Raw genomic sequence first — 26,059 nt, forward strand, 5'->3', positions numbered from 1 at the left:
TGGCCTTGAATAGTGTTATGGACGTTGTTATCGTGCTCTCCTTAATGATTGTTTAGGCGCCTGCCTGTCTGTCCAACAAAGTCAAATGAGATGTTGTAAAGCTTTGCCTCCTTAACAGCCTCAATAAATCTTGCTCAGAAGAGATGCAACATAGCGTTGCTGCACAGGCTGATTGCCTTTCTTGGGTTGGCTACCCTTTGGCCTTAATTTCAGGCATAGCGGAACAGCTTCTGAAGTGCACAAAACATGATGAGCGCGCTCAGTCAAGGAAACAGCCGGTTGAAAGACACAGGTTTGCAGTGCTACCGTATGTTCATGATGTCTCCCATAGGCTAAAAAAGATTAGGGAACCTACAGAAATCGCAGTCCTTTTCTCAGCCCCAGAAAAGCTGGCAAGGCTCTGTAAGTGTGTAAACGCGCCTGAATCACGTCAGAGTTGTTGCTCTGCCGGGCACAGAAAACGTTTTGCGATGTGTGCAACGAATGTGGTTTCCCAAATTCCCATTTTGAGGCAGTAAATATATTGGACAGATAGGCAGGCGCCTAAATGATCATTTAAGAGAGCACTATAACAACGTCAATAACACTGTTCAAGGCCACTTGGGCATTCATAGCCGGGACTGCGGCTGCATGCCCCTCTTTAAGATACGGAAGTTTCAGCGAGACACAGCTCACCCGGTAAATTATTGAAGCTGATTTCACCAGAAAACTGGGTAGTGTGTGCGTTAGTGGCCCCTCTATCACGCTCACCCCTAGTGAAATTTTGTATCTAAACAGATAGAAATTGTGATGTTTTTTTTTTCAAGTGACCATGTTCTTTTTACAATGACTTGCTGTTAGAACACCCCTTGCGACTGGCTTTCATTTTCTGTGCATGACCCCTCTGTGTATACACACGATGTGGCAACGCAATAAAATATTGTTGAAGGTCAGTGGAGTGTGTCTCTCGCAGTCCTTGTCCTTCACGCTGTACGTCATTGTTTATACTGAACAGCCAATATTGATTCAAAATTAGAAAAATATAGTACACATCTGAGCTGCAAAAATGCAAGTGATGCAGCAAATGGCCTTTAGCTTTCCAAAAGAAAAAGAAATGTTCACGGTTAAGCACGAGGTGCAGGGACTCCATTCTCTGAACATCTTGACCAATAAATGGAGTGCATGGCATTGCTGGAATCTTGCATCCTGCATTAGCAAAATAAGAAGAGAATCATGAGAATTCAGCCCGTGCAATTACACACGTACTTTGCGGAAAAATAATTAATGTGACTGGGCAGAATGCACCGCTCAGGCAACTGGGCAAGACAAGTGAAAGGTAGGAGAAGTTTCTATTTTGCAAATTAAGGAATTGCATGTTACTGTGAATGCTAAACCACTATGTCATTCTGAACACAAGGTACATACAGCAGCAAAAACATAATTTACAGTAGCCTTTTCACCATAGAAAATAAGAGTGAATAAAGTTTAAAGACTATCCAATGACATCTCTCAACAACAGACATTTGTCCAAGAGTGTGTATGTGACCTTAATACAAAATTGACATGAAATCTGCAATATATCTGCATTACACTTTATAAGTACTGCAGGTGAGAAGCTTACGGGATATGGCACATTAAGAGTTAAATGCACAAGGCATTAAAAATGACTGTTTTTACACAACATTATTACACTAGGAGACAAAGAGAACTGTTTTACAGAGTGTGCACACAAAATGAAAATGAGGGAATCCCCACTGGCATTCTCATTTGCCCTGAAATACATGCATCCAGCCCAACAATATCCAACTCTACAATGCAGTTTATTAGACACTTTCTGCATCGTAAAATTTATCGTGTATTTCTTATTTACTAATTTAGTAAGAATGGGCATTTTGGCATACTTTCCTCGAAAATTTAGCATGTGTGATCAACTATTTTTCTTAGAGCACGCCCCCTTCTTTCAATGGGTTAGCTTGGCAATGCACTGACAAGTAGTATTCCCTTATTTAAACTTATGATCCTTCCTCATGCTCCCACTTCATGCTCTAAACTGTGATGCCACTCCGATGCAGTTTATGTTAATCTGTGACTATTTACATGGTCCTTCTTTCTGTAGCCTCTCAACTAGAGCCTGAAATTTCTCGTCTCCTAGAACAAGTGTTTTTCTTGCCCAAAACATATTGCACAGTTACCCCTCATAGGGGGTGGGGGGGTGTACTGTATATGAGTTTTCACATATTCAATGAACCTCAGAGACACAACCATTTCTCATCCTGTGTTGCTACTACTCGCATGAGTCACAATTGTTGTAAATTGGCTACCTGCCCTCTCTCGCTTAAAAGTACATTTTGCATGTGGAAAATAACCACAAGCATCACATTTCATTGAATGAGTGCTCCTGTGCATGTTTTTTTTTTCATCCTGTAATGGCTAAGTTCAACATGGTCAAGTTGTTTGAAAACTGTCTAGCCTCAACCAATACTTTGTGTAGTTTCAAAATTATGATACATTCATTTTTCAAAACTTGTCCCAAATTCAGCACGAGACATTTTCATGATGCAAATGAGGTAAGGTTGTGCTCAGAGACTATGATAGGCCTGCTATATCCTGCAAAACTATGTGAAATGAAATATGCTTGCAATTTTCGTGAGCAGCTAGCTCAGTACAATTAGGCACATTACCTGCGGAAACGTTTTTTTAACGCTCTCGAGAGGTCCTGGTTTTTGTAATTTCTTCAAATCCCTTGCAGTCTAGATTGCAATCCGGTGCATTTTGATTTTGATATTATAGAAATAAATTAAAGGTAGAAGAGTGTAATGCAATGAGCAAATAACAAGCTCATTGCAGAGAGTAAACAAATATTCCATTCCTGCAAATAAATTGGTAGCAGGAAGGTCATTCGAAATTAGCAGTGAATGCACAATAAAGAACATGATGCTACAATGCCCCGGCATTCTGTGAATATTCTTGCACAAAGAAAATCCTCATTATGAAAGACCATCAAGAAAATGCAAATGTATACTTGGATCAGCAGTCATATCTGCAGTATGCACTGTACCATCGGCAATATTTACAACCACACACAACTGCACATCATATCAAGCTTAGGCGGCCAAGGAGCCTAAGTTTTAAATTATAACTTGACTTATTATATCACACTACACAACTATATCTACTTACAATGTTGTATTCTCAACCGCTTTCAAGAAGACATTAACCATCTGTCTGAAGGCGAACGCAAGTGGCTTGCTCTTGATGGGGGGGCGCCAAGGCTGGGCATTGTGAAATTGCTGCTACCATCTGCATGACCTGCGAGAAACGACGCTCTAAGTACAAGATAAACAAATGCTATTAGAGCAAAAGACAAGATCATTGGCAATGAGCCTCGTTTTGGTTTGAACGAGAAAAGTCAAGAATATGGACTTTGTGCTGCTTACTGAAGAAGCAAGCCTCCTTACAGATGTTGCAGTCATGCATTAAGATTGTCACACAGCTGCATGCTTGTATGCTGCTGTCGCCAGTACGCCAGTATGCTTTGAAGTTTATTATTTCAAGTTAAATTGATTATTGTGTTTTCTTGCCAATTCTTGGCAAACAGACCAGCAATGAAATAGCTCACTTACATACATACTCCCTTTTGAGGAGAGAATTCACACACACGCACGCATGCATGGGCGCACACACACACACGCACACACATGCTTCTACAATATGAGCAGCTTCCTGTGCTTGACACACATACATTTTTTTTTGTCCTGTGTCACCCCTACTGCTAAGGCATAAAAAATCCTTTGTGTTACCAACCCCAAACTCCTCAACCTACACCACCAGCTTAAACACTTTCCCGAGAGCCAGGACAAGCCTTCTAGCTTCCCCAGTGCTCCAAACTGTAGTTACGAATTTCAATAGGGCTATAGGCGACAGCTCTCGAAGGGCATGCAAATTACTCGGAGACCTAAAGCTTGTATATGATACCTCTAAAGCACAACACTTCAAATTTTCAAAATTCATTAAAGCTCCTGAAGACAATTGCTATATACGTAGAACGTCTCGAATAACCTGCCGCTAACAATTTCAGCGGTTGTCTGCATCAAAAGAAATGTGGGCTAATGGGAAATCCACGTCTTTAAAATACACTACCAGATTTCTTAATCATTTATTTATGCTCTGGATGTACCGTTCCTTTCACAATAAAAAACAAGGATATTGATTTATCAGTGCATGGGAGGAAATAGGACGAAGCGTATACTTGGCGCCTTCCCACTGGTCCTCCCGAGAAACGGCGCCTCATACAGCAGTTGTCCAGGGTGGCTTGAAACCAAACTCGGCTTTCAGGCGGGAACACTCGCTGCACCAAATCGGAAGAGTTTTATTGCGAGTAAAACTGTACCGGCCTCATGCAATACACACGCACACACACAAAACGCACCCACACGCACACACAAGTATACGCACTCTCAAAGCGCAGACACAAAAGCGCGCACACGCACATTGATGAACACAAACAAGCACACATACATGCATGCAGGAAGACACGCTAACACGTGCACGCACACACAGCGACCCACAGACAACACACTCACAATACTACACGTACGCACTAGACACGCGCAAACACGCCGGCCCATACAAACCGGCGTGTACTGAACGCGCGCGCGCGCACGCACGCACGCACGCACGCGCGCGCACACACACAGCGAGCCGAGCGCACGCACGCACACACACACACACACACACAAAGCGAGCTGAGCGGAGCGCACACACGCACGCACGCACACACAAATCAAGCCGAGCGCGAGCACGCGCACACGCACAGACAAAGCGAGCCGAAAAAATGCTGAAGGCGTCCGGCAAGCAGCAACAGCAGCACGAGACCGCATCAGGGAGAACCAATACCGCGCCGGTTCCTTCGAAAGGTGGCTAGGCCAGTCCTTTTTCTACGCGACGCAAAAGTGGTCGACCACATTTAACTGAAGTGCGAACGACCGTATTACAAGCAGCCGCGCTGAACGCACAAGAGAATCACATCAATGAACGTTCAAGCGCTGAGAAACAAAGCGTAACTATGCAGGCGCACCACGCCCGATGTAGATTTGACAAACATTAGTCACACGGGACGCGATCGAGGTAGTTAACTTGCCCTAGTAGGAGTGCAGCTGCTCTTGCTCTTACATTAGCGAATTATGAATTATGCTACGAGATCACAGTGAGATATTTCTAAAGCGAACAAAACAAATACCAAATAAACGGGCACTTGCCTGAAAGTTTCCATCATGCCAGTACTACCGACCGGGCACGTTGCAACTTCTCGTTTCAGCCTTCGTGGATCCATCTTCCAGTGCGTACGAACGCTTTGCTTTGAAGTGGGGCACGAGTAATACACAAAGCATGGGCCACATCTTTTTCTACCCCGCGCGCAAAAGTAATCACACGTTTAAAATTACTTCGCACAGCGCGCGACGCGAACGCACGCGAAAACGAGCATGATGGCGCAGCTTCCGCCTTCCCGTCCTGCCGCGCGCCGAAGTGATGATACAGCGTCGGCCGTCACTTCCGGTCGCTTTTCATTGGGCATGGGGTGGCCGCGCAAATTGAACGTTTATTCTGACAGGTTTGCTTGCTCGCCTGGCCGCCTGTTTGCTGCTGCTTCGTTGTGGTCACTAACTAGAGCGGTGAGGCGGGTAGTTACTACTACGTTTCGTGCGGGGTATTTTATTTTGGGGTGGGGGGCACAGTCTGTGCTGCATCACTGAGGGTACAGTACACAAATCGGGACCGTGAGCGAGACGATCGGCGCTCTTCTGCTGGTGCGATTAGATTATTCGCTGCGTCCGAACGAAGCAACTTTGCGAGGTCACAGCGTAATTTCAGCGATATCATGGCTCGATAAAGACGCTCACATCTTGGTCGTGCGACAGCGACGCGTAAACATTCATGAGGAGACTGAAGACTGCGTTTGCAAGTGCGTATGCTCTGGATAAGAAATTACAGCTTTGACGACACCAGCCCTTAATATATAGGCTCAGCCTTACAAGCTGTATTTGAGGATGCACTTAGAAAGCAGATCAGTAGCTTAGTAAGCCTCTGAATGAATTAGGCAAGGTACGTGGAAATTCGGGTTTGAGAACTTGCAACGTGATCTCGCCTCTATAAGTCTTCTTTATGGATTCACCATGCAAATTGTATGTTGATGCCATTCTACAGCAGAGGCTCGTCCAACAGCACGTCCCTGTTTGTTCAGCAATGTATCCAAACAGCTTCTTCCATTTCACCACTTTTTGTTGGGCTATTAAGGGCACCGAAATATTAGTGCAGAATTGCGCAAGTTGCTCCCGTGTTTTCGCTCTGCTACTGCAGTTTTTCTAGAAGTGTTTAATTGCATGTTAATATTCCTGTGAGCACGAAAAATAATGATAATGGAATTGTAAGTGAAAGGGCGTTCTTTTTCTGGATTATACATTTTTGGAGTGGCCGTCATGCCAGTAACATCAGAATCCTTGAAGAAATATCGACAGTCACTTAGGAATGGGAAAACTTAATCGCTTCACGCATCTACACTTGCAATTGTCACGTGACCATGATACGTTAGTTCATATATTGTCACGTGTTCTTCACAATACTACATTAATCTCCCGTAATCCACCGTGCTATAGTTTGTACGAACCTTAATGCAATTTATTCCACCCTTATTCACATTATTTACCCATAATTGCTCATACTTAACGTTGTTGTATTTACTACCTTCTGTATCACTACTGACGTCATACAAGACGGTGATGACTTCACATTTTATTTATTTATTATATACATTCAAGGCCTATAGTAGGCACAACAGAAAGAAGTGGTGAAAATATGCAATAATTGCAATGCAGCGCAAAAATAGAAAATCAAACCATAAGATAATTTGAATGGCGACCTTGAATTAGTGGTGTCACAAATTGAGACTGTTGAGGCGGGAAGGCGGTTGCATTCATTGGCTGTTCTTGGCAAAAAGGAAGAATGGCACATCAATTTTGTGTTGATGGTCGATGCGAGACGAGAACTTGGTGTGGTGAAAAGATTTTCTTTACGGGAAGGGTTAAATTAGCATATTCTATGAAAAAGACAGAAACGAAAGTATTTGCGACGTAACCAAAGGTCAGGTTCACCTAGTGTTCTTTTCATGGACGTGACGCTAGAATGAAGTGAATAATTTGAGAGAATAAAACGGGCGGCGTGGTTCTGAATGCTTTCTGAATGCTTTCAAGGGAAATGACAAGATTGGCATGAGCAGGGTCCCGTATGGATTGTTGTTGCGGAAAACGCCACCTTTCCTACCTGAAAGGCCATGAAACGCTTTCGCATTAAAAATGCAATACATACACACATTGCTCAATGCGTGGACGTGTACACGTTACTCAGATTTATGCATCAATACGTTCAAGACCCTTCAGGCGTCGATTTAACACCCTTGTTTGAGCAAAGTCACACCTTATGTGTGGTATCCACCCTTGTGATAGGGTGCTTTGGCTGAAAAGGGTGCTAAAAGGGTGTGGGCATGGGTGTAAATGCCGAAAGCACCCCTATTAACACCCATAAGGGTGTAAAAATGTTTAGTGTGTGGGTAGGGGGATTACAGCGGCGGACGCTGCATCGTATGTGTACACATTGTTATCGATTCTGAATTTATCGAGGGTTAGCTTAAATTGCGCGTTTTTGGTTTTTGCTAAGTGAATAAGTTTGCGCAGAGCGATACGGGTTTGCTTGTGCACATTGCGAGGGTGCACGTGCAGCTACTGAGTGACGCTATTCCTTTGACGTCACGACGCTCCAGCTGCAGGAAACTCTCGCAGAAAGAACAAGCAAAACTTCGACGGGATGCAGGTCGCCCAAAAATAATCGTGAAGAGACGATCAGCCAAACTTTGCAGGCATGTTTCAGAGCAAAGTGGATGCGAATGAAAATCACGCTTGTTGAACAAGTGACGAACGGGCATTGGTACACAAGCGACGAAATGAACCTGTTGAAAGAAGGCCGACAAAAATGATTCAGTGTGAGAAGCTTGAAGATTTCTCGGTGAGTACGACGGCAAATATCAACAGCCACGCAGCACAATAAAATTCTTCTTCAAGTGCAGCGGCCACAGTTCACAAGAAAACTGCTGCTGCGTGATCTGCAGCTGGCAGTTTCTTTATTTCTTTTTTTTCAGCTGAAGGATTCAGGAGTACTAGTTTGCGAGCAGCCCAACCTAAACGTACGAACATCATCATCAAGCTGATCCATTGCTCGCCTGCACTTCCTCGTGACAAGCAAGAACTTGGCTCCTGAGTGTGCTTCATGAAAGAAGCACCTTACGCTACGTTACATGTATTGCTAGCGCTGTGACGCCGTGCCATGTATCATTTAAGGCTATTGTTTCTTGTAGAATCTGTGCACTGCTGATTTACGCGTGCGACCTAACAATTACCCTATTACGTTCAACTATAAGTATACTGTCATTAAGAGTCCAAACTATTACTTTGCATGCTACAAGCTGCTACTGTCATCATAGGCCGTACATTTATTTATATATCCTCGAGCAAGCTAAGAAACAAATTTTGAGAAAAACAAATTTATTTTTGTTGGCAAAAATGTTGATTTATATTGCAAATGTGTCCAACTGGACACAAAATACCATACATCTTGCTTATAATAGTATACGGGCAAGGAAATAAAGCCAGGGAGCTTAGTTGTGCGAATATCAATACTTATTCAATTTCATTTTACATTCCTTAAGACGAAGTCATTTTAATTACGCATTTCGCGGTATAAGAATACTCCCTGCGTGAATTACATTCGCATACAGCATGTGCATACTGATCCCTAAAAGAAATTTCGACTCTAGCTCTCTCTTTAGAAGAACTTCATGAAGGGCTATTTCGTCCGTGCAGAATTTGTGCTGTTTTTCGTGATATAAATTTTAACATGTTTACTGAACAAAACAGCGTTAAGAGCTCTATGTATTTTGCCTCTCACACCGGTAAACAAAAGCTGACACAAGTACGTTGACCTTCGCAAGTGACACAGCTCTGCTGCATTCAGAAATTCATGATTGTCGATGGTGTCACTGTTAGACAGTTTCCAGTTGAAATACAGTGGTAAATACGGCACATTTCCACTACAACGTTATGACAGCAGCACACGACCCGCAGCACCATGTTTGTCGTCATGACGCGGAGAAGCGCTGAACAACACCCACGTCACTCCTAGCCATCTAGGCACCGTATCCATGGGTATCAAAATGTGACTGCGACCATGTTCTTTATATTTTCTTTCTTGTCGGTGTCTCTTGTTTACGCGCTTATAATGAACCACGTGTGTGAGTTTTTTTGTCTCATGAGTAGCTGCATGGATCGAGTTTTCAGCGGCGTTCAACATAAAAATTGTGGGCTTCCCTGAAGAGAACAGCAATATGGCTTTTAAACGTCAGTTCGAGGTTTTCTAAAAGAAGTGCGCCGTATTGGCGGCCGTAAAAAATAATAATAAAAGAACTGTTCGCGTGCAGTGCATCTAGAGCTTGAGCACGCACGTGCGCACTTTGTGCAGAAGTTTCGTACGTGTTCGTCCGGCAGTGGAACGCGTTCAGGTGATTCATTTTTTTCTTTCTTTTTTTGTCCCCTTAAGGTGAAGGGTCGACCTCTCGACTTATATTTCGCTTTATGCGGTAATTAAATTTAAAGAAAAATAATTTGGGGCTTGAACCTAAATTCTGTTACTGGCTGTTATCTGACTGGCGCTTTGATGCCGAGAACACCACCTCGGTCACCCTGGAAAATGTCGTAGAGAGCCAGCTTCGCCCTAAAACGTGGTGCGACCAACACTCACGGCCGGAGTCATGCTGCCCGAGGACGTACTGCTGATGGACGCCGTTCCGTCCTGCTTCCTGCGCGGCTTCCTCGTGGACGACACCTTGGAGCTCGTGTGGACGACGTTGGGCAGGTCTGCGCGGATGGCGATGCCGTGTCTTTTGTACCAGGCCGCGGTTTCGTCGTCCACGACCAACAGGTGAGCCTCGTTGGGTATCGACTTGACCAGCCGCACGGCTTCCTGGTGTGCGAGGCCTTCCAGGCTAGCATCGTTCACCTGCGTGGCAGAAGCGCGTGGGGGCGAAATACGTGTGGCGTATGAAGCCGCAGACTCAATGTGGGACGAGTGGTACTAACGAGCACACACACACACACACACACAAAATATTCCAGCAGGTTCCATGTGGTTCCTGTTAACAGGTTCCGTGAAGTGAGTCACTATACTTGGTGGCAGGTGCACAGTGACCCAAGTTATTGTCAAAGAGGCTCATTGTAGAGCGGTACACACCAATGCGAATGGCTCATATTTTGCAGCGAAGCTTTTCATGCGACTAGAAGCGCTAAAAAAATTATAAGCTGGTTTTCACGGTTTTATGTGAAAAAAAAAGATCACTAACAAATCCACTATTATAGAGGAAATGTAGGTATTGCTAGGGGCTATGAGGAGGCTAATTTTGAAATGAATTCACGAAATTGGGAATAAATGACAATTGAGAAACTATCGTTTTCGGCCCGTTTAAAAGCATTATATGAAATGCTTAAAAAGGTTTACTCTCTTTCGTAGAAAGGCCATAAACGGAAGACATTTTATATTTGAAGAAACTAGGCAAAACTGTATGGGTGACGTGTGCCCCAAAGTATGAAGTGTCTAGAATAATTATGTGCTTTGAAAATAGTTACAGAATAGCCTCCTCTGAAAATATTTATACGTTGTACACGCCATACCGTAGCTGTTTCCCAATTTTCATGGTGAATTTTGCGAGGCACAATGTTGATGTTTCGTGTAAGTACGAAGCATTCCGCGCGCGGTGAGCTATATGCGTTCATCCTGTTACAGCCTTTGTATAGAGTCACTTATTCGAGCATTCCACTCTGTCAGACTACCATTACACGCAATATTTCCCAAAGTCCTAAAACGATTGAACGAGACGCCAAATTCAAGTTCGGAGGGAATAGGGGAAACGTTGACTGCAATGTGTGCTGATATTTTTGTATTCCTGATTTACATAAAGGCAAGGCAGTGAATTACTGAACCCTCGTTTTATTGCGACAGTAAATATATGGACACTCAAAGCCGTCGTCGCCGCCGTGGGGTTCCGTATATATTTAGGCATCTGTGGGTTATACGCCACGTCATGTTATGTGACGTGCGGTACACGCGGGGTCTATTGCCACACCATTCCCTTACTAAAATTGCTCACACCGGTCGTCAATTCTCGGCAAATTTATTCCTCAGAATTTTGAGAATGGCAGCCCGCAAACAAAGGAGATGAAACAAGACAGCGAGAGCACGTTCCTTTTATCTTACTTTGTCTCAGACTTAAATATTAAAAGCGCGAAACAATAACAGAGCTCAAACCTGAAAATTATGTAATTTTACTGGCACAGCCGTGAACAACATCTGGGATAGGCCCAGGGAAGAGGTTTGAAACATATCGGATACGGAAAAGCGGGGGTAAAGTCGCTAAGAAAGACATTGGCGTCAATAAAACAGATACAGGATTGTCCGATGGCAGGATTCAAACCGAGGACCCCTAGCACAACAGCATATCTTTAATTAGTCATTTTACGTTTACTTCAATTCATACTTTCACTACAGCTACAAGTCTTGCACTTCATGTAATATTCTAACGTGTTGCTATCACATTCCTTGCTTCGCCCTTATGGCAACGCTATGATAGCTTTTTCTCCGTATTTTGATGTGTCATAGGAGGTTCGTCGTTGGTAGCTTCGGTGACCTCGGTGACCTAGACAAGTCGCCTTGCTTATATTTCCCTACAATTAAGGGATAACAGGTTATCGCTCATGCGTAGGCAAATTTAGAAATGTGTGGCCCAATTGCGGTATTTGAAATAGATTGCGCATTCAAATGCTACGGGATGTTATAAGTGTGTTGTACCAGTAGCGCCGTATTTAGCCCGCAGCCATGAAATAAGTGCATTTACCACGAACATAAAACTTGGCGAAATTGGCACACCTCCTCTATGGCAAATATGTATGTGAAGCTAAATTCGTGTGAAACAAATGCAGCTCTTGCAAGAAAAAAAAATATATATTTGGCCGGTCTATGCAAGTGTCAAGCGGCCGTTATCAGCTACGTTTCCCATTGTAGCGAGAGAACTGTGCGTTACACAAATTTCATGTTTAGTATAAATGAGGAAAATATCGAGTGTTGCACAATATCTACCTTCCTGGCTTTATTAGGGGCTATAAAAATAATTATTGAACCCTCCATTTTTTTCTTTCGCCGATTCCCATGCGTTATACGAAGTTCGGCCGGAGTCCTCGATGTATCGAATCAGCCACCTTCTTTAGACTTCGCAAAAGTTAAGTTTCGTGTACTGGGTGATTTCTGGGTCCAATGCGAATTTTGCAATAAATTACGTGTACGAGTATTCCGGCGCATTATGAGCGTGATTTACGATGAGCCCTCGTTTTAGCCCGCTGACGTGACATAACTAAAATTGCCAATCAGATTGCATTAAGCTAAAATATGCGGGAAACTATGGCATATCTGCGGCAGAAGTGAAATGCCTGTAAAATTAAACGGAACTCATGTTTTATATTTACCATTTATTTAACATGTGCTAGAAAGCCTTATGTGACCATTTGACGCTACGTTCCCAGTGTCCCAACATGCTATGTTACACAATGTTTGCATTTGGCGAAAAAAAGGGACACGTTAGGGGTCATGTGTAGGCAAAATTGAAAGAATTTATTTCAATCACACCCTGAGGTTTCAACTGCGTAGTCAAGCGCTGCGAATATAACTGAATTACGAGCGTCCCAAGATTTCGCATGCTGCATTTGCATAATTGCCAATGCCTACAATATCAAACCCAGTCACAGCGGGCAGAGTGCTCTCGAAAAATTGATGTGCGAAGGTAAATGCGTGAGGGATTAATAATAATAATAATAATAATAATAATAATAATAATAATAATAATAATAATAATAATAATAATAATAATAATAATAATAATAATAATAATAATAATAATAATCTTTATTTCACTCATGAAGTGAGGGGGTGCGGGAAAAAAGGCTGACAAGTCAGCTTGACTAGTTCCCAGCACCCCGGAGTGGAAAATAGAAGAAACAGAAACACTTTTTCGCATGGCAACATAAAAACCACAAACAAATAATAAATACTAATGCAGCAATAAGTTGTCGATAACATTGAGAATAAGCAACTATAGAAATAAAAAGTTTGTTAACTGCGTCATAGACCAATGTTAAAGAAAACGTACAAGAATGAAAAACTGCAAGTAAAAAGCGCTACATAATGACTAATAATTAAATGTAGGCATTGCGAAATTTTCTCGAAGGACCCTGAACCACTTCTTAGCGAAGCCGAGAAATGCGCTTGGTGATATATTAGACCATTTGAGAAATACTTTCCAGCAAAAATTAATTCAATGCGTTCAGCAGAAATAGCGTTAGCGGATCGCCCGTTCCCTCTTCAATGACTTGCTGTGCTAAGGCTACGGCGGAGCTGTGCGTGCCAGCAACGCTCCGCGTACTGAACGTCACCGTGGCGTGCAGTTCAAATTTGATTTTAACGCGACAGCGTTAAGGAGCTCGTGTCGCAGAAAAGCCGGTGTCGGCGTCGTCGGCGTTGGCCGTGAGCGATAAATACCAGCAGGCACTTCATGAATAAAAAACAACTTGCAACATGGGCTGGGTGGGAATCGAACCAGGGTCTCCGGAGTGTGAGACGGAGACTCTACCACTCAGCCACGAGTTCTTTTTTTTTCTTTATTTTCAGCCACGAGTTCGATGCTTCAAAGCGGTACAAAAGCGTCTCTAGTGAATGCGGTGTTGGCTTAGAAACGAGCTCTAAGGCTCAGGCGTGCGTCGCTTGCTCAGACGCACATTTCGTTGCCGCGCCGAACGCGGCGCTGCTCGACGCTCACCGCGTCCGATGCAGGACGCGTAGTCGCTGCGCCGTAGCCCACTGTCTTACACCCCTTGGCGGGTCGACGGGAACGCTGTCGCGTTCCACTCTTGAAGGCGAAGCTCAAGCGTCCTCCAATTTTTGGATCTTCGTGTAGAAGCCACTATTTCCGATACTGGCACCTACGACTCGCCAAACGGGGTTGTTCTCAGCTAGCCGTAGTATGATGAGCCAGTGGAAGCATGCCGGCATCCCGCGGAGACTCCGGTATCTACGCTACGTAACAAAACGCGGCTACATACATCTGCAGTGCGTATGGGCAGCACTTGCTTTGCGCACGGCAAGGGCTTGAATGCCCGCTCCCGATCATATGTTCCAGTCTATGCGTGGTACTTGGTGCGGACTGGCTTTATTCTGTTCCAGCTTGACCGACGGATAGTAGCCACATCAGCCTTGCGTACACTGAAGCGCTATCCATAAGTAGCGAAATCTGCTAACGCGTCTAGCCAGGACCAGCCAGGAGTAAGCGCGCGCTGGCAAGCGTGCGTGAGGTCTCATCTTTAGTTTTGGGTGGTTATAGGAAAGTTGAGTGTTCAAAAATATAGCCGAAATTACCGAGACCCGAGGGCTACGACACCGACAAGCAGGGTGGCCGGAGTTTCATTCCTGCACGGGTGACCGCGGATTAGCGTGAGCAGACGAGAGTCGGCTTTGCACGGAAGCACGTAATTATTATCGAACTTATAATGAACATTTTCTCTTACTTCGCCCTGTTTATTCAACTGCGTCATTATATATACACAGCAAAAGTAGGAAGAATAGCTCTGATTCATACACCCTTCTTTACTGATGTCAGCCATTGGCCAATAGGCGCCGCGTATGAGAATCTGCTATATTACAAGATAAAGCATCCCTAAAAGAGTGAGAAGCAGGCCTCTGCGAAAAGAAAGCGTTTGAGGGAAAAGTGGCTTCGCGCTCCGCTTGCGAGGTACATGCGCCGCGCACTACTGCAAAACTTGGCTGAGATACGTTCACAGCAGCGTTTGCTATCCACAGACTGTTTTTTCACCAAGCCCGAGGAGTGGTTCTGGACCCCTTTAAGCATGTATTCGCAAGTGTCACGCTGCCGTTATTACGTACACCCGTGAGCAAAAGTATACCGACCACAGGGTCTCCGAAAAAACTAAATTTCTTTATAATGAACATGCATAAACTGAAATTGACGGGTACACTGGAAAGCTCGCAATGCTAACTTTATACGGCATTCCTGTTTGAAGTTACTTTCACACGCAGAGCGAAAAATCAGCTTTATCACGCGATACCCTGGTACGCACACTTTTGCTCACGGGTGTACGTTTCCCAATGCACCAAAGTAACTCTGGATTACACAATATTCATATTTAACAGAACGTAGGAGTACCTTACGTGTGCTGTGTCCTGAAATTTTGACGTTACTGACTTATTTAGGAGCGTTAGAAATACACCTTGAGCCCTCCACCTGTTTTTTTTTCTTCTTCCTATTTTCATGTGTTATACGACGTTTGCCAGGTGTCCATGGCGAATTAAACGAGGTGCCTTGTTTCCGATTAGTGACACTATGGGACAGATAATGGGAGATGGATGGGCACAGTTCAGCGTGAGTGGGTTTGTTCCAGCGTTTGAAATAAATTACGTATGCAAGCGCTCCGGAGCGTTAAGAGTATTTTACGAGTGCGCAGAATTTAGCCTGTTTCCCGGCCTGAACTACCAAGGCCATCGAGATTCAATTGGGCATCAAAATGTGGGAAAGCTTTCAACAAATATACACGGGAAGTTAAATACGTGTACAAGAAATACTGCCGTTGCAAAAAGATTAAGCAAGCGTTCAAAAATTGGAGGACGCTTAAGCTTCGCCTTCAAGAGTGGGACGCGACAGCGTTCCCGTCGACCCGCCAAGGGGTATAAGACAATGCGCTACGGCACAGCAATCACTTACGATGCGCCCCGCATCGGACTTAGCGCCCACCTATCACGCGGTGAACGTCGAGCAACGCAGCGTTCGGCGCGACAACGAAACGTGCGCCTGAGCGAACGAAACGAACCAAAGAACTCGGTGTCTCGGAGGGGAAACGATCTACGCCAGCCAAACGTCGTGATCGGCACGGGCAGAGAGATAGATAGTAATCTAAACCGGAAGCACGGCGAAGCGTCGTCAGGGGAGAGGGAGTCCCGCGACGCGCCTGGCAGCGGTCCCAATGCGCGCGCGGCGCGCCTCCTGTCGGGGCAGCGCCGTACATTGAGAGGAGGGGGTCTTCTGTGTTTGCCGCAAGATGGCTCTGCGTGTGCGGAAAGCGCAAAAGAAATGCGGCGGAAACGCACTTCGCAACTCGTGTAATTGTGACTTCTGTACGTTACATGTTCATAATTACCGATATACACCGCAGTATAACTTTCCACGGCTGGTTTCGAAGGCAACACCGCATTCACTAGAGGCGCGTTTGCACCGCTTGGAAGCATCGAACTCGTGGCTGAGTGGTAGCGTCTCTGTCTCACACTCCGGAGACCCGGGTTCGATTCCCACCGGGCCAATCTTGGAAGTTGCTTTTTATTTATGAAGCGCCTGCCGTGATTTATCGCTCACGGTCAACGCCGCCGACGCCGACACCCGACGCCGACGACACCGGCTTTTCTGCGACACGAGCTCCTTAACGCTATCGCGTTAAAAGTGTCATACGGCCGTTATCAGCTGTGCTCCGAATATAACCAAGCTAAGTCCATTTTACACGAACTTCATGTTCGCAGAAAATGGGGGTTAAGTGCAATTTGTGATGAAACTTTCCTGGTCTAAATAGAAGCGTTGCTAAAAGTTAGTGAACCCTCCTTTTCAATGTTTTTTTTTGCGCCATACGATGTTCGTAGTTGTCTTTCCCGGTGAGGTCGATGAACTAAAAAAAAGGCACGTTTATTATATTTCTTTATAATTAGAGGCAAATTATACGTTTGGATTAACAAAGCTTGAAAGTTCAAAGTGTGTGCACAAATTACTGCCTTCGCAGTAAACTAAATATGCAGGCTTTCTGAAGAGTAATCAGCGTGTCTTAGTTAGAATGCAGAACTTAACGTGCTGCCGCACAGTTCCCCAAGGGCAACTGTAAACGCCACCAAGGTCACATTTAGTGAAAACGGCCAGTATTCTCGTAAAGTAAAATGTATGTGGATCTCTTTACCATGTAACCCGCCGTAGTGCCCACCGCGGTGGCTTATCGGCTATGGTGTTGAACTGCTAAGCGCGAGGTCACGGGTTCAAATCCCGGCTGTGGCGGCAGAATTTCCACGGGGGCGAAATGCAAAAACGCGCGTGTCACGTGCGTTCGGACACCTTAAATATCCTTGTCGAAATTAATCGGGAGGCCCCCACTACGGCTTGCCTCAAGATCAAACCGTGGTTTTTGCACGTTAGACCTCACAATTGAATTCTTTACCTCATACCCGTAGTAGTTACATGCAGGCGATGTTTCTAACGGACCGGTTGCATAGAAGCAAATCTTTATGATGTGTGATATAACTACAGGAAACTGAAGTTCTTATTGGAATTTCCCGAAAGCAGCAGCTTCTCTAGAAATCGGGCTGAGATTCTACAAGGTCACCCAAGTCGCCAGTTTTTTTTTTTTGGACGGCAGTATCTCCAGGATCGGCCAACATATTTAGACTAGACTGTCTCTAGGATCCGCCCACATTTCTACACCGGACTATCTTTAATAATAATAATAATATTTGGGGTTTTACGTGCCACAACCACTTTCTGATTATGAGGCACGCCGTAGTGGAGGACTCCGGAAATTTTGACCACCTGGGGTTCTTTAACGTGCACCTAAATATAAGCACACGGGTGTTTTCGCATTTCGCCCCCATCGAAATGCAGCCGCCGTGGCCGGGATTCGATCCCGCGACCTCGTGCTCAGCAGCCCAACACCATAGCCACTGAGCAACCACGGCGGGTAGGGACTATCTTTAGGATTGGCCTGCAGATTTGGTACAATAGCTAGACAGGCGGAAATAAAAACTCCTCTAAGAATCCCAAGAACCCTATTCGCATTGCAAGCCAAGGCGGCGTCTCACCTCGACGACAGTGTCGTTGACTCGTAGGCCAGCGGCTTCCGCTGGACTCCCGAATTCCACGGCGGTCACGCGCGGTAAGTGGCCATGCTCCGCGGACAGCAGTTTGAATCCGTAGCCGTCGTACTCGGGCCAGCGAACTAAGTGACACAGGCGGGGTGCCGCCGGGGCGCTCGCGAGTAACGTGGCCACGCCGGAAGCGGAAATCGCAGGACCACTTGAACGGGGCGAAGTAGTCTGTGGCTCGTCAGAAGAGAGTGGTGGACTGCCGCTCTAGAAAAGAGGGGCAGAAAACAGCAATGTACAGCGATGTATATCGCTTCTATACGAAGTGATCGGGGCCCTGAATATCTTTCGCTGTACAAGTGACTTCGTTGTAAAGGCCACGCACCGTACCAGTCACACTAGAGCAGGCTAAGCACATTCACCGAGAGAAAAGAACAAGAATTCGACTGAGTGAAATAGGTTGCTAATTTTTGCCGCACATTATGAGAGAATGTACGACTGCAGCCAAGCTTATTGCACCGAGGTTCACGCGGAATGCTTCACGGCGAAACGCCGCAGCTACGCAGACTAAAGCAGCAGGTCGTCGAATGCCGTTATCGCCTCCCTTGCCCTCGAAATCCTTGGTTCGTTTACAGGGTCTTCGTGAGTGCTGGCTTCGTCGACTTTCGCGCACTTTCCACCCTACTTGGCTTTGAAGTCGTCGTCGGTCGTCAGTTACAATTACATGATCACGTCCTCATCAACGGCGGCCCATTCATAAACCGTCGCATCCACTGATGCGCTGAAACAAGCAACGTACGAGCTGAGCGATTCCTGTAGCGGTGCAGCAGGACTACTTCCGACACCCGCATGGTCTCTAACTGCGTTGCCGGCACTACCGTTACCACTAAGGCACCTTGGCGACGTTTGCAGAGGGCAGTGGTGGCACCACTGCGCGGCGTTTGTCTTAAATCAACAAATCAATTAACTTCATTGTACAGGCACAATCACTGCAGTGATCTTCGTTGTAAAGGAATTCACAATATGTGTGAAAGAAAGGAATTCGGCGGGGACGTAATATGTGCTTTTTTATACAGGCAATTTCGTCCTAGAGGCATTCGACTTACTCAGTTTGCAGGTTTCACTGAAAGCAATGGATTTCGAAAGACAGGATTAAGTGGGCGTGCTGGGAGTGGAGGGTCTCCCTCGAGGCACTTGGGCACACACACACGCGTACACACACGCTTACGCACACACACACACACGCACGCACGCACACGCACGCACACACACATGCACACACACACGCACACACACACGCACACGCACGCACACGCACACACACACATGCACACACACATGCACACACATACATGGCACACGCACGCACATACACACGCACACACACACGCACACAAACATACACGTACACACACGAACATCACGCTCACACGCACACGTATGCAATGTAAGCTGATATTACCTAGTGGATTGTATCAGCAAAGTTTTGTGCCTGCTTGAATTGCCCGTGTTAGTCCAATGTTAAAAACAGGGGATATTGATTAATTTTCTTGCCGTTGAAAAGGTGCTGGAATGTCAGCAACATACGACAGTTTCATTTGAATTTCGTACTTCCATAAGAAGCCGATATCGTCGGCTCACGCTCGGCCGTGGTCACCCGCGCAGGAATTAAACTTGGGCCCCCCTGATTATCGGTGTCTGCTACCTCAAGAAAACTGCTACGTTCCATTTATATTTCTCCTATAGCCCATGGACCTGGCGAGTAGCATGACGATGCGTGGCCTCATTGAAGTGTCGGCTTGTGCACTTTTTCTGCAAACGATGAGGGCCAAGTCGGCCGAAGTACGATTCCGCCTGTACATGAATTTTGCATTCGTGTGTATCCTACTATACGCATGTGTTTGTATCATGTTCTGATTGTTGCAGTTGCAGTGATGTAAACGTCTATTTAATATACTGCACCAGTCGTTTAATCAACTTTGTGTTGAAATGCACAAAATGGGGCCACCCAGCAATTGTCAAAAACAGCCAGAATCACTGGCAAAAATATGATGCAGATCCAATGTTGAAGGCAAAAACCAGTCACAAAACACAAAGGACAAGACAAGGGGTTCACACCAGAACGAATGGACTATCAACTGGTTTTTTCCTTCAACTACATACCAACTGGCCCCGATTTCAACCCTTCTGCAAACATCCAATGTACGTGTTGGAATCGACACAAGGCGAAGCTTTCAAGCAACGGTGAATTCTACAAAATTAACTGCAATGTGCACAATTGCCGTTGTCTATGCAACAAGGACTCATACGTAGTTTTTGTTTATGCACAGGCTACAAATTTAATGTCTTGCAATGTATATATAGCTCGGTGAACTCACTCAAACGTCAGCTCACTAAGACTTGGGCTAACCCGTGAGGCTGAGTTCGTAGCAATAAGTTCGGCGGATTTGGAGCGGAGAAAGCTCGGCTGAATAGAATGTTGGTGAATGTTAACCAGAGCAAGCTCTGCTGAGTAGAATTTTAGTGCATATGAGTCAGAGCGAGCTCGTATGAATAGAATTTTGATAAATCTGAGCCAGACCGAGCTTGGCTCAATAGAATTTGGCGAGCATGAATCAGAGAAAGCTCCGCTGAGTAGAATTTTAGTGCATATGAGTCAGAGCAAGCTCGTATGAATAAAATTTTGATAAATCTGGGCCAGACCAAGCTCGGCGGATTAGAATTTTGGTGAATAGCAGTCAGAGCAAGCTCGGCAGAGTAAAACTTTGGGGAGCCTGCGCACACATGCCAATGAATCACAGCATGGAATAAAACAGTAAGGAGCTGCATCTCACACACTTACAAAAAGAAGATTCAGGTGCATAAATGTCGTACTCTCTTCGTATATCTTGCAAATTGCATCATACTTATTTTATAGAGGCATTAGTGACGGGATATGCTTATGAGTTTATGAGGTAATACACGCAAGTGCAAACTCACCAGCAATTTTGCCTCCGTCCTTTTGGTCAAGATGCTATGCCTCGTGACACGCACGCACATTCTGTAAGCTGTGGACGTGTAAGAACCATCTGCATTTGAAAAGATGCTATCGCTCGAAGTAAGGGACGCAACGAGAGACCGAGGGATCAGTATAGGGCCACCATGGAAAGCAGGCGATAACGGCTAACGGATGGCGGCTAACGGATAACGGCTAACGGCTAACGGATAACGGATAACGGCCCGAGCCAGCAAGCAGCATCAGCCTGCGGTGCTGACTCGGGCACAGCGCACCGGCTTTCGAGAACGAGAGCAAGGGAGACGTGGCGTCGCGGGGATGCCCTTTCTCCTCACGCAACACCTGGCGCGTTGATACGGCAGGAGGTGCTCCGTTTCGCCGCCTCTGCTCGGTCGAGGCGTGCTCCTGACGTGGCGCCGCAGCGAAGGGAAACTTGTCGAGGCGCCACTCGTGACCTGCCGTCGCAGCCAATGCGAGACTTTAGGTGCCGTTTCGCTGCTGCAGACCACCGACGCCCGCTTTTTCTCTCAATGGGCAATTTGATGCTTTCGCATCGAAATGGCGTCGCTTGAGTAGCAACGTAGGGTGCCAACAAATCCATAAAAATTACAGAACCGAATCAGGCTCGCGAATTTTTATCTCTCTCTTTCGCGTGTCGGTGTTTATAGCACGTACAGCTTGCGCAATAAACTACTCCAATGAGTTTGTTGCACAGTTCAAGGCTTGTTGAGCCAACGGTTAGAGATAAAGAAGTGTCTGCAAACGTTTTGTTGAGCGATCGACGTTATTTCTCAAAACAAACCACGAAATAGCTTTCGCGGGTCTCGGTGCAGTTTCGAAGAAAAATCGCAGCGATCGTTGCGACGTGCGACCAACCACTTGGTCGCAGCTGCATAGGGTTGCGAGGGGGGTGTCGACACCTGCGACCGCGATTTCCGTCGCATGCGACCAAAATGGCGCTTCCGGGGCGAAGAAAATCGCGCCACCGGAATTCAGGCCAACTCGCCCAAATCGCCACCCTAATTATGCCTCCCATGTTACCGGAACTTCTGAATAAAACTGCATACCTGGACGGATGACGGAAATGAGGGGTCCATTGTCCCGGTATAGCACGACCCAGCTGACGTTGTTTCCTAGCAAAATGGAGCTTATAGCCCAGGAATACAGAACGAGAGCGCGCACACCTTAGCTTCTTCTTTCTCTTCGGGTATCCGCGGTGGTGGTGACGATGATGGTGGCTTTAGCCTTTGCGGCGATTTTCCGTAATTAGATGTCTAACCACATCGGACAAAGGAATCAATCAATCAATCAATCAATCAATCAATCAATCAATCAATCAATCAATCAATCAATCAATCAATCAATCAATCAATCAATCAATCAATCAATCAATCAATCAATCAATCAATCTTTTATTTAATCCGCCTCTTTCATGGCGCGACGGTGCATGCACCCTGCCCTAGCGGATTAGTCGCGAAACGTTTTGGAAGGGTCGCGCGTGTGACCGCGCGCCGAAAGTGCCCCCCTTCCCCCCCTCCCTCCCCCCCCCCTCCCCCCCCGTAAAAAGAAAGCGCTCGGACGCGCGCTGCTGCAAGCACTCTTGCCGTGTACCGCGTTGAAACTCTACTGGTAGCTCGACGTCGGTGCGGTGCCGAAAACGTGCGTAGCGTAAGACCGCAACTCCACTTTAAAAGAGAAAGCGGCCAGGGCATCGTCCGAGTTGTCCGGACTGCACCGTGAGCCAGGTAGTTGCCGCCTTTCATGAATGGCTCGCTAATTTAAGGAAACACCCCTGCGTTACACTTGGGTTACACTTAAGTACATCAAGTTGCTGACGAAGTCTTTTTGCAGCGTCGGTCCTCACTTGCTGGTGGTGGCAGCGCGTTCCTGACTGCACGTACTCGTAAGGCGCGGCAACACTGGGTCGATACGAGACCGACAAGACGATCACGCCAACGATTGACCGACTATTGTGCGTCACTGAAACCTTTTTATCATACCAGGTCGACAACGACGCAACCGACGAGCGCGAGTTGTACTGCGACAGGATTTCTTGTCGAAGGCACCGGCAAAATCAGCGTGCCGACCATCGTTCGACTGAACCCTGCGCGATCGGCCGTCAAACCAACAACACAATAGCGACAGCGTCTTCGTTTGTTTATATAATTAGTCCTGCTCAATATGAGTCAAGCACGCCTACCAAGTTGAAATACACAAGCTTTAACCCTCTCAAGCCGTGCCCATGAAGTCTGAGGCAATGTCAATCCTGTTAAGCGAAGGTTAACCTGGTGCCGTCGAGTTCGTGCACCCGCTACCGGTGGACCTGAAGTGAAATGTAAGCAGTTAGGTCGAACGAAACTGCTTTTATAGTTCAATTCTGGCCTTAGCGATTTGAAATCGGCGACACTTCACTTCGCACGGCACGTACACAGTAAGCGATAAGCGGCGAGGCAGCGCTGTGCCAACGTCTGTACGTCACCGTACCTGTAGGTTGTCGGCCGCATTCGCTACGTATATGGGTGGGCCTGCACGTGTTGCTTTGCCGAAACATTTCTCAATTTCAGAAATGTACTGTTTGCCTCTGCGTCAAGCGGCAAACAAGACACGGTGTATTCGGTATACAGCAGCATAAACAACCACCTCGCTCATTTATACCAACGTCGTGTGAACGATGGCATCCGCGCGTTTTCGTGAGAGAACAACATGGCCTACACATGAGCATTTATGCGAGCGCAGTTTTCTCTAATAATGCTCTATGTCACGCTAAATCTGTAAGTATGATGGAGTTAAAGAAAAGCGACAGTGAGTTAACAGCCCGTAATATATGTATCTAGATCGCATTTGCCGTTGTTTAAGTGGCTCGGCCGCTCATATTGACTCGTCGCAGGGTGTGCCAACATGGCACATATGCGCAGATATCCATGTTTTGCAACATTTTCACACTATTTCATATGAGCGATGGACCTTTTCCACAATATTTGACGATAACAACGACCTGCGGCTGTAGATGTCGATGTAAACAAGTGCACCATTTTAATAAATCCGACGCAGAAGGCTGCGCTAGAAGGCTTTTTGAATATGCGAAACGTCTAAATAATGTGTAAAAAGAATACAAAAAGTGATGTCCAAGTGCAGAAATCAGTGACTAATTCTAAGGAAGCCGTGCCGCCAGACGGAACTCAGCGTGCCTCAATCGGCAGCACTGTTTGCAGAACAGCTCACTCAGGCCTGCTCACCCAGTAGTCATTGAGTGCGACATGGCCTCAGGAATGATATGCTGTCCCGAAGAAGCCATTACTAATGATTCGCGATCCATGAAACGCACAACCGACACGTACTCAACGTGGGCGCACGCACACAAATCAACCGGCGAAAGCTCCGGGACCCTTCCAAAACGTTTTCAGTGGCGTGCAGCAGAGGGCAGCACAGAAAAATGAAAGAGGCGGATTGCCCAGGAAGAGCCATGATGCCTTTGTCTTGTCTTGTCTTGTGTCCTCAACAGTGGCGCGTACCCAGTATGGGGGATTGGCCAAGAAGCAGGCGGTTTTCCGTATGGTTATAAGTAGAGAGAAACCAGATGTGAATAGTGGAGCGTGGGACGATAGAACTGTAATTTAGAAGTGTAATGAAAATATTGTTAAGAATTTTGATAAAATAGGTTAACGTAAAGAAATGAAGTAATATAAATTATGGATAATTTTAGAAATTCAGCAAGGTACTCTTTTTGTCTCTCTAGTAAAACTGTAAACCGCAAGAAAAGCATCCCTGTGGCTGGATCCCAGTGAAGTCGCCCCAAAAGGAAGAATGCTTGGCGAGGTTAGCGATAGGCCAAGTTTGGTAAATGAGTATTCGAATAGTTTTCTTTCTCTTAGAAAGCGGCGGCACGAGAGAAAATAATGTTCGATTGTTTCAGGTGCACTGCAAAAAGAATATAGAGGGGACATAACGAGACCAGACCTGTGTAAGCAAAATTCAGAGGAGGTATACGACATCTCAGTTTTGTAAAAGAAACTTCCAATTGCCTTGAAGGACACCAATTGATATTCCATGGAAAGCCAACATGGTGGAACTCTGAAGACGGTCTTAGCATGGATACTGCAGAGTTTTGAGATATAGCGAAATTTCTCTACCTAGTCGCGGTGACATAAGCTGATGTGGGCAAAACAGATATGATAGGGCCGTTCAGAGATTCTCGTGTGAGCGAATCAGCCATTTCATCCAAGTGCAACCCATGATGTCTCGGTACCCAAAGCAAACATACTTTTCGCAAGTACGGAGGTACCATCGAACGAAATGTTCTTCGAATTGCTGAATTTAAAGATACAGTTAGTGCTGTGCATACAGATGAGTCGGTCACAATAACAGCTAATGGGTCATTTTGGGGGAGTTTTCGTAATGCTAATATAATCGCTAATACTTCTGCCTGAAATGTAGGTGTGAAGTCGGGAAGGCGAAGGGAGTAAGACCATTGAAGAGATTCAGAGAAAATCCCCACTCCTGCCTCCTCATTGCACACAGAAGCGTCAGTAGCTATTACATTGTCAGTGGTTAGCTGGTGTAGGTGGCCGTGCAAGATATTAATTAAATCTCGCGTTGGTAATAGTTTAGCATAATTTGGAAATATGTCCTCGAGCTCAATTTTGAGGTCTGTTAAGGTATCGTTTGAATGGCAAACTTGGCGTGTGGACACATCCAAGTTTTGTAACTGTGCTTCCACAAATAATATCTGAGGACTGTGGAATCTTGACCACGATACCTGAAAAAACTCAGACGGTTCAGTGATAATGTATATTGTGTACGTCTTTTTTTAAACAGTCATAAATTTTGAAACATGTCTGAACCGTAAGTATGCGGAATCTGTAATCTAGTGTGGGTATATGAGCTTCCTGGTATAAAACAGCGTTGGCAACAAATTTAGGCAGCCCGAGGCATGACCATAGAGCTTCTCTTTCTAAAAATATGAGAGGTTTAATTTTCTGGGCGGGGCCACCGGAAAATATGACGCAGCCGAATTATAATATTGGCCGAACGTACATTTTATAG

At 45.8% G+C, this 26,059-nt stretch overlaps 1 protein-coding gene and 1 long non-coding RNA gene across 5 annotated transcripts in view; both read right to left on the bottom strand.

The window, feature by feature from the left end:
* LOC135914910 (Na(+)/H(+) exchange regulatory cofactor NHE-RF3-like) overlaps positions 1 to 22,198 on the bottom strand; it is a 54,104-nt gene extending 31,906 nt beyond the window's left edge. For 3 of the 4 annotated variants that reach the window (XM_065447848.2, XM_065447846.2, XM_065447845.2), the window contains exons 1-3: positions 22,084 to 22,198; positions 18,019 to 18,288; positions 9,823 to 10,080 (exon numbers count right to left, since the gene is read on the bottom strand). In XM_065447848.2, coding sequence (XP_065303920.1) covers positions 9,823 to 10,080; positions 18,019 to 18,288; positions 22,084 to 22,113 — 558 coding nt within the window. In that variant the 5' untranslated portion in view covers positions 22,114 to 22,198. The remainder of the gene's footprint in view (positions 1 to 9,822; positions 10,081 to 18,018; positions 18,289 to 22,083) is intronic. The other variant, XM_065447847.2, reaches the window with a different exon arrangement.
* Positions 828 to 5,455, bottom strand: LOC135914879 (uncharacterized). Its single transcript, XR_011511810.1, has 4 exons — positions 5,238 to 5,455; positions 4,229 to 4,327; positions 3,160 to 3,288; positions 828 to 1,185 (listed from the first exon to the last, which is right to left on the bottom strand). It is a non-coding gene; the product is annotated as an uncharacterized lncRNA (long non-coding RNA).
* Positions 22,199 to 26,059: the final 3,861 nt, after the last annotated feature.

Source organism: Dermacentor albipictus, chromosome 2 (assembly GCF_038994185.2).
Source record: "Dermacentor albipictus isolate Rhodes 1998 colony chromosome 2, USDA_Dalb.pri_finalv2, whole genome shotgun sequence".
Lineage (NCBI taxonomy): Eukaryota > Metazoa > Arthropoda > Arachnida > Ixodida > Ixodidae > Dermacentor > Dermacentor albipictus.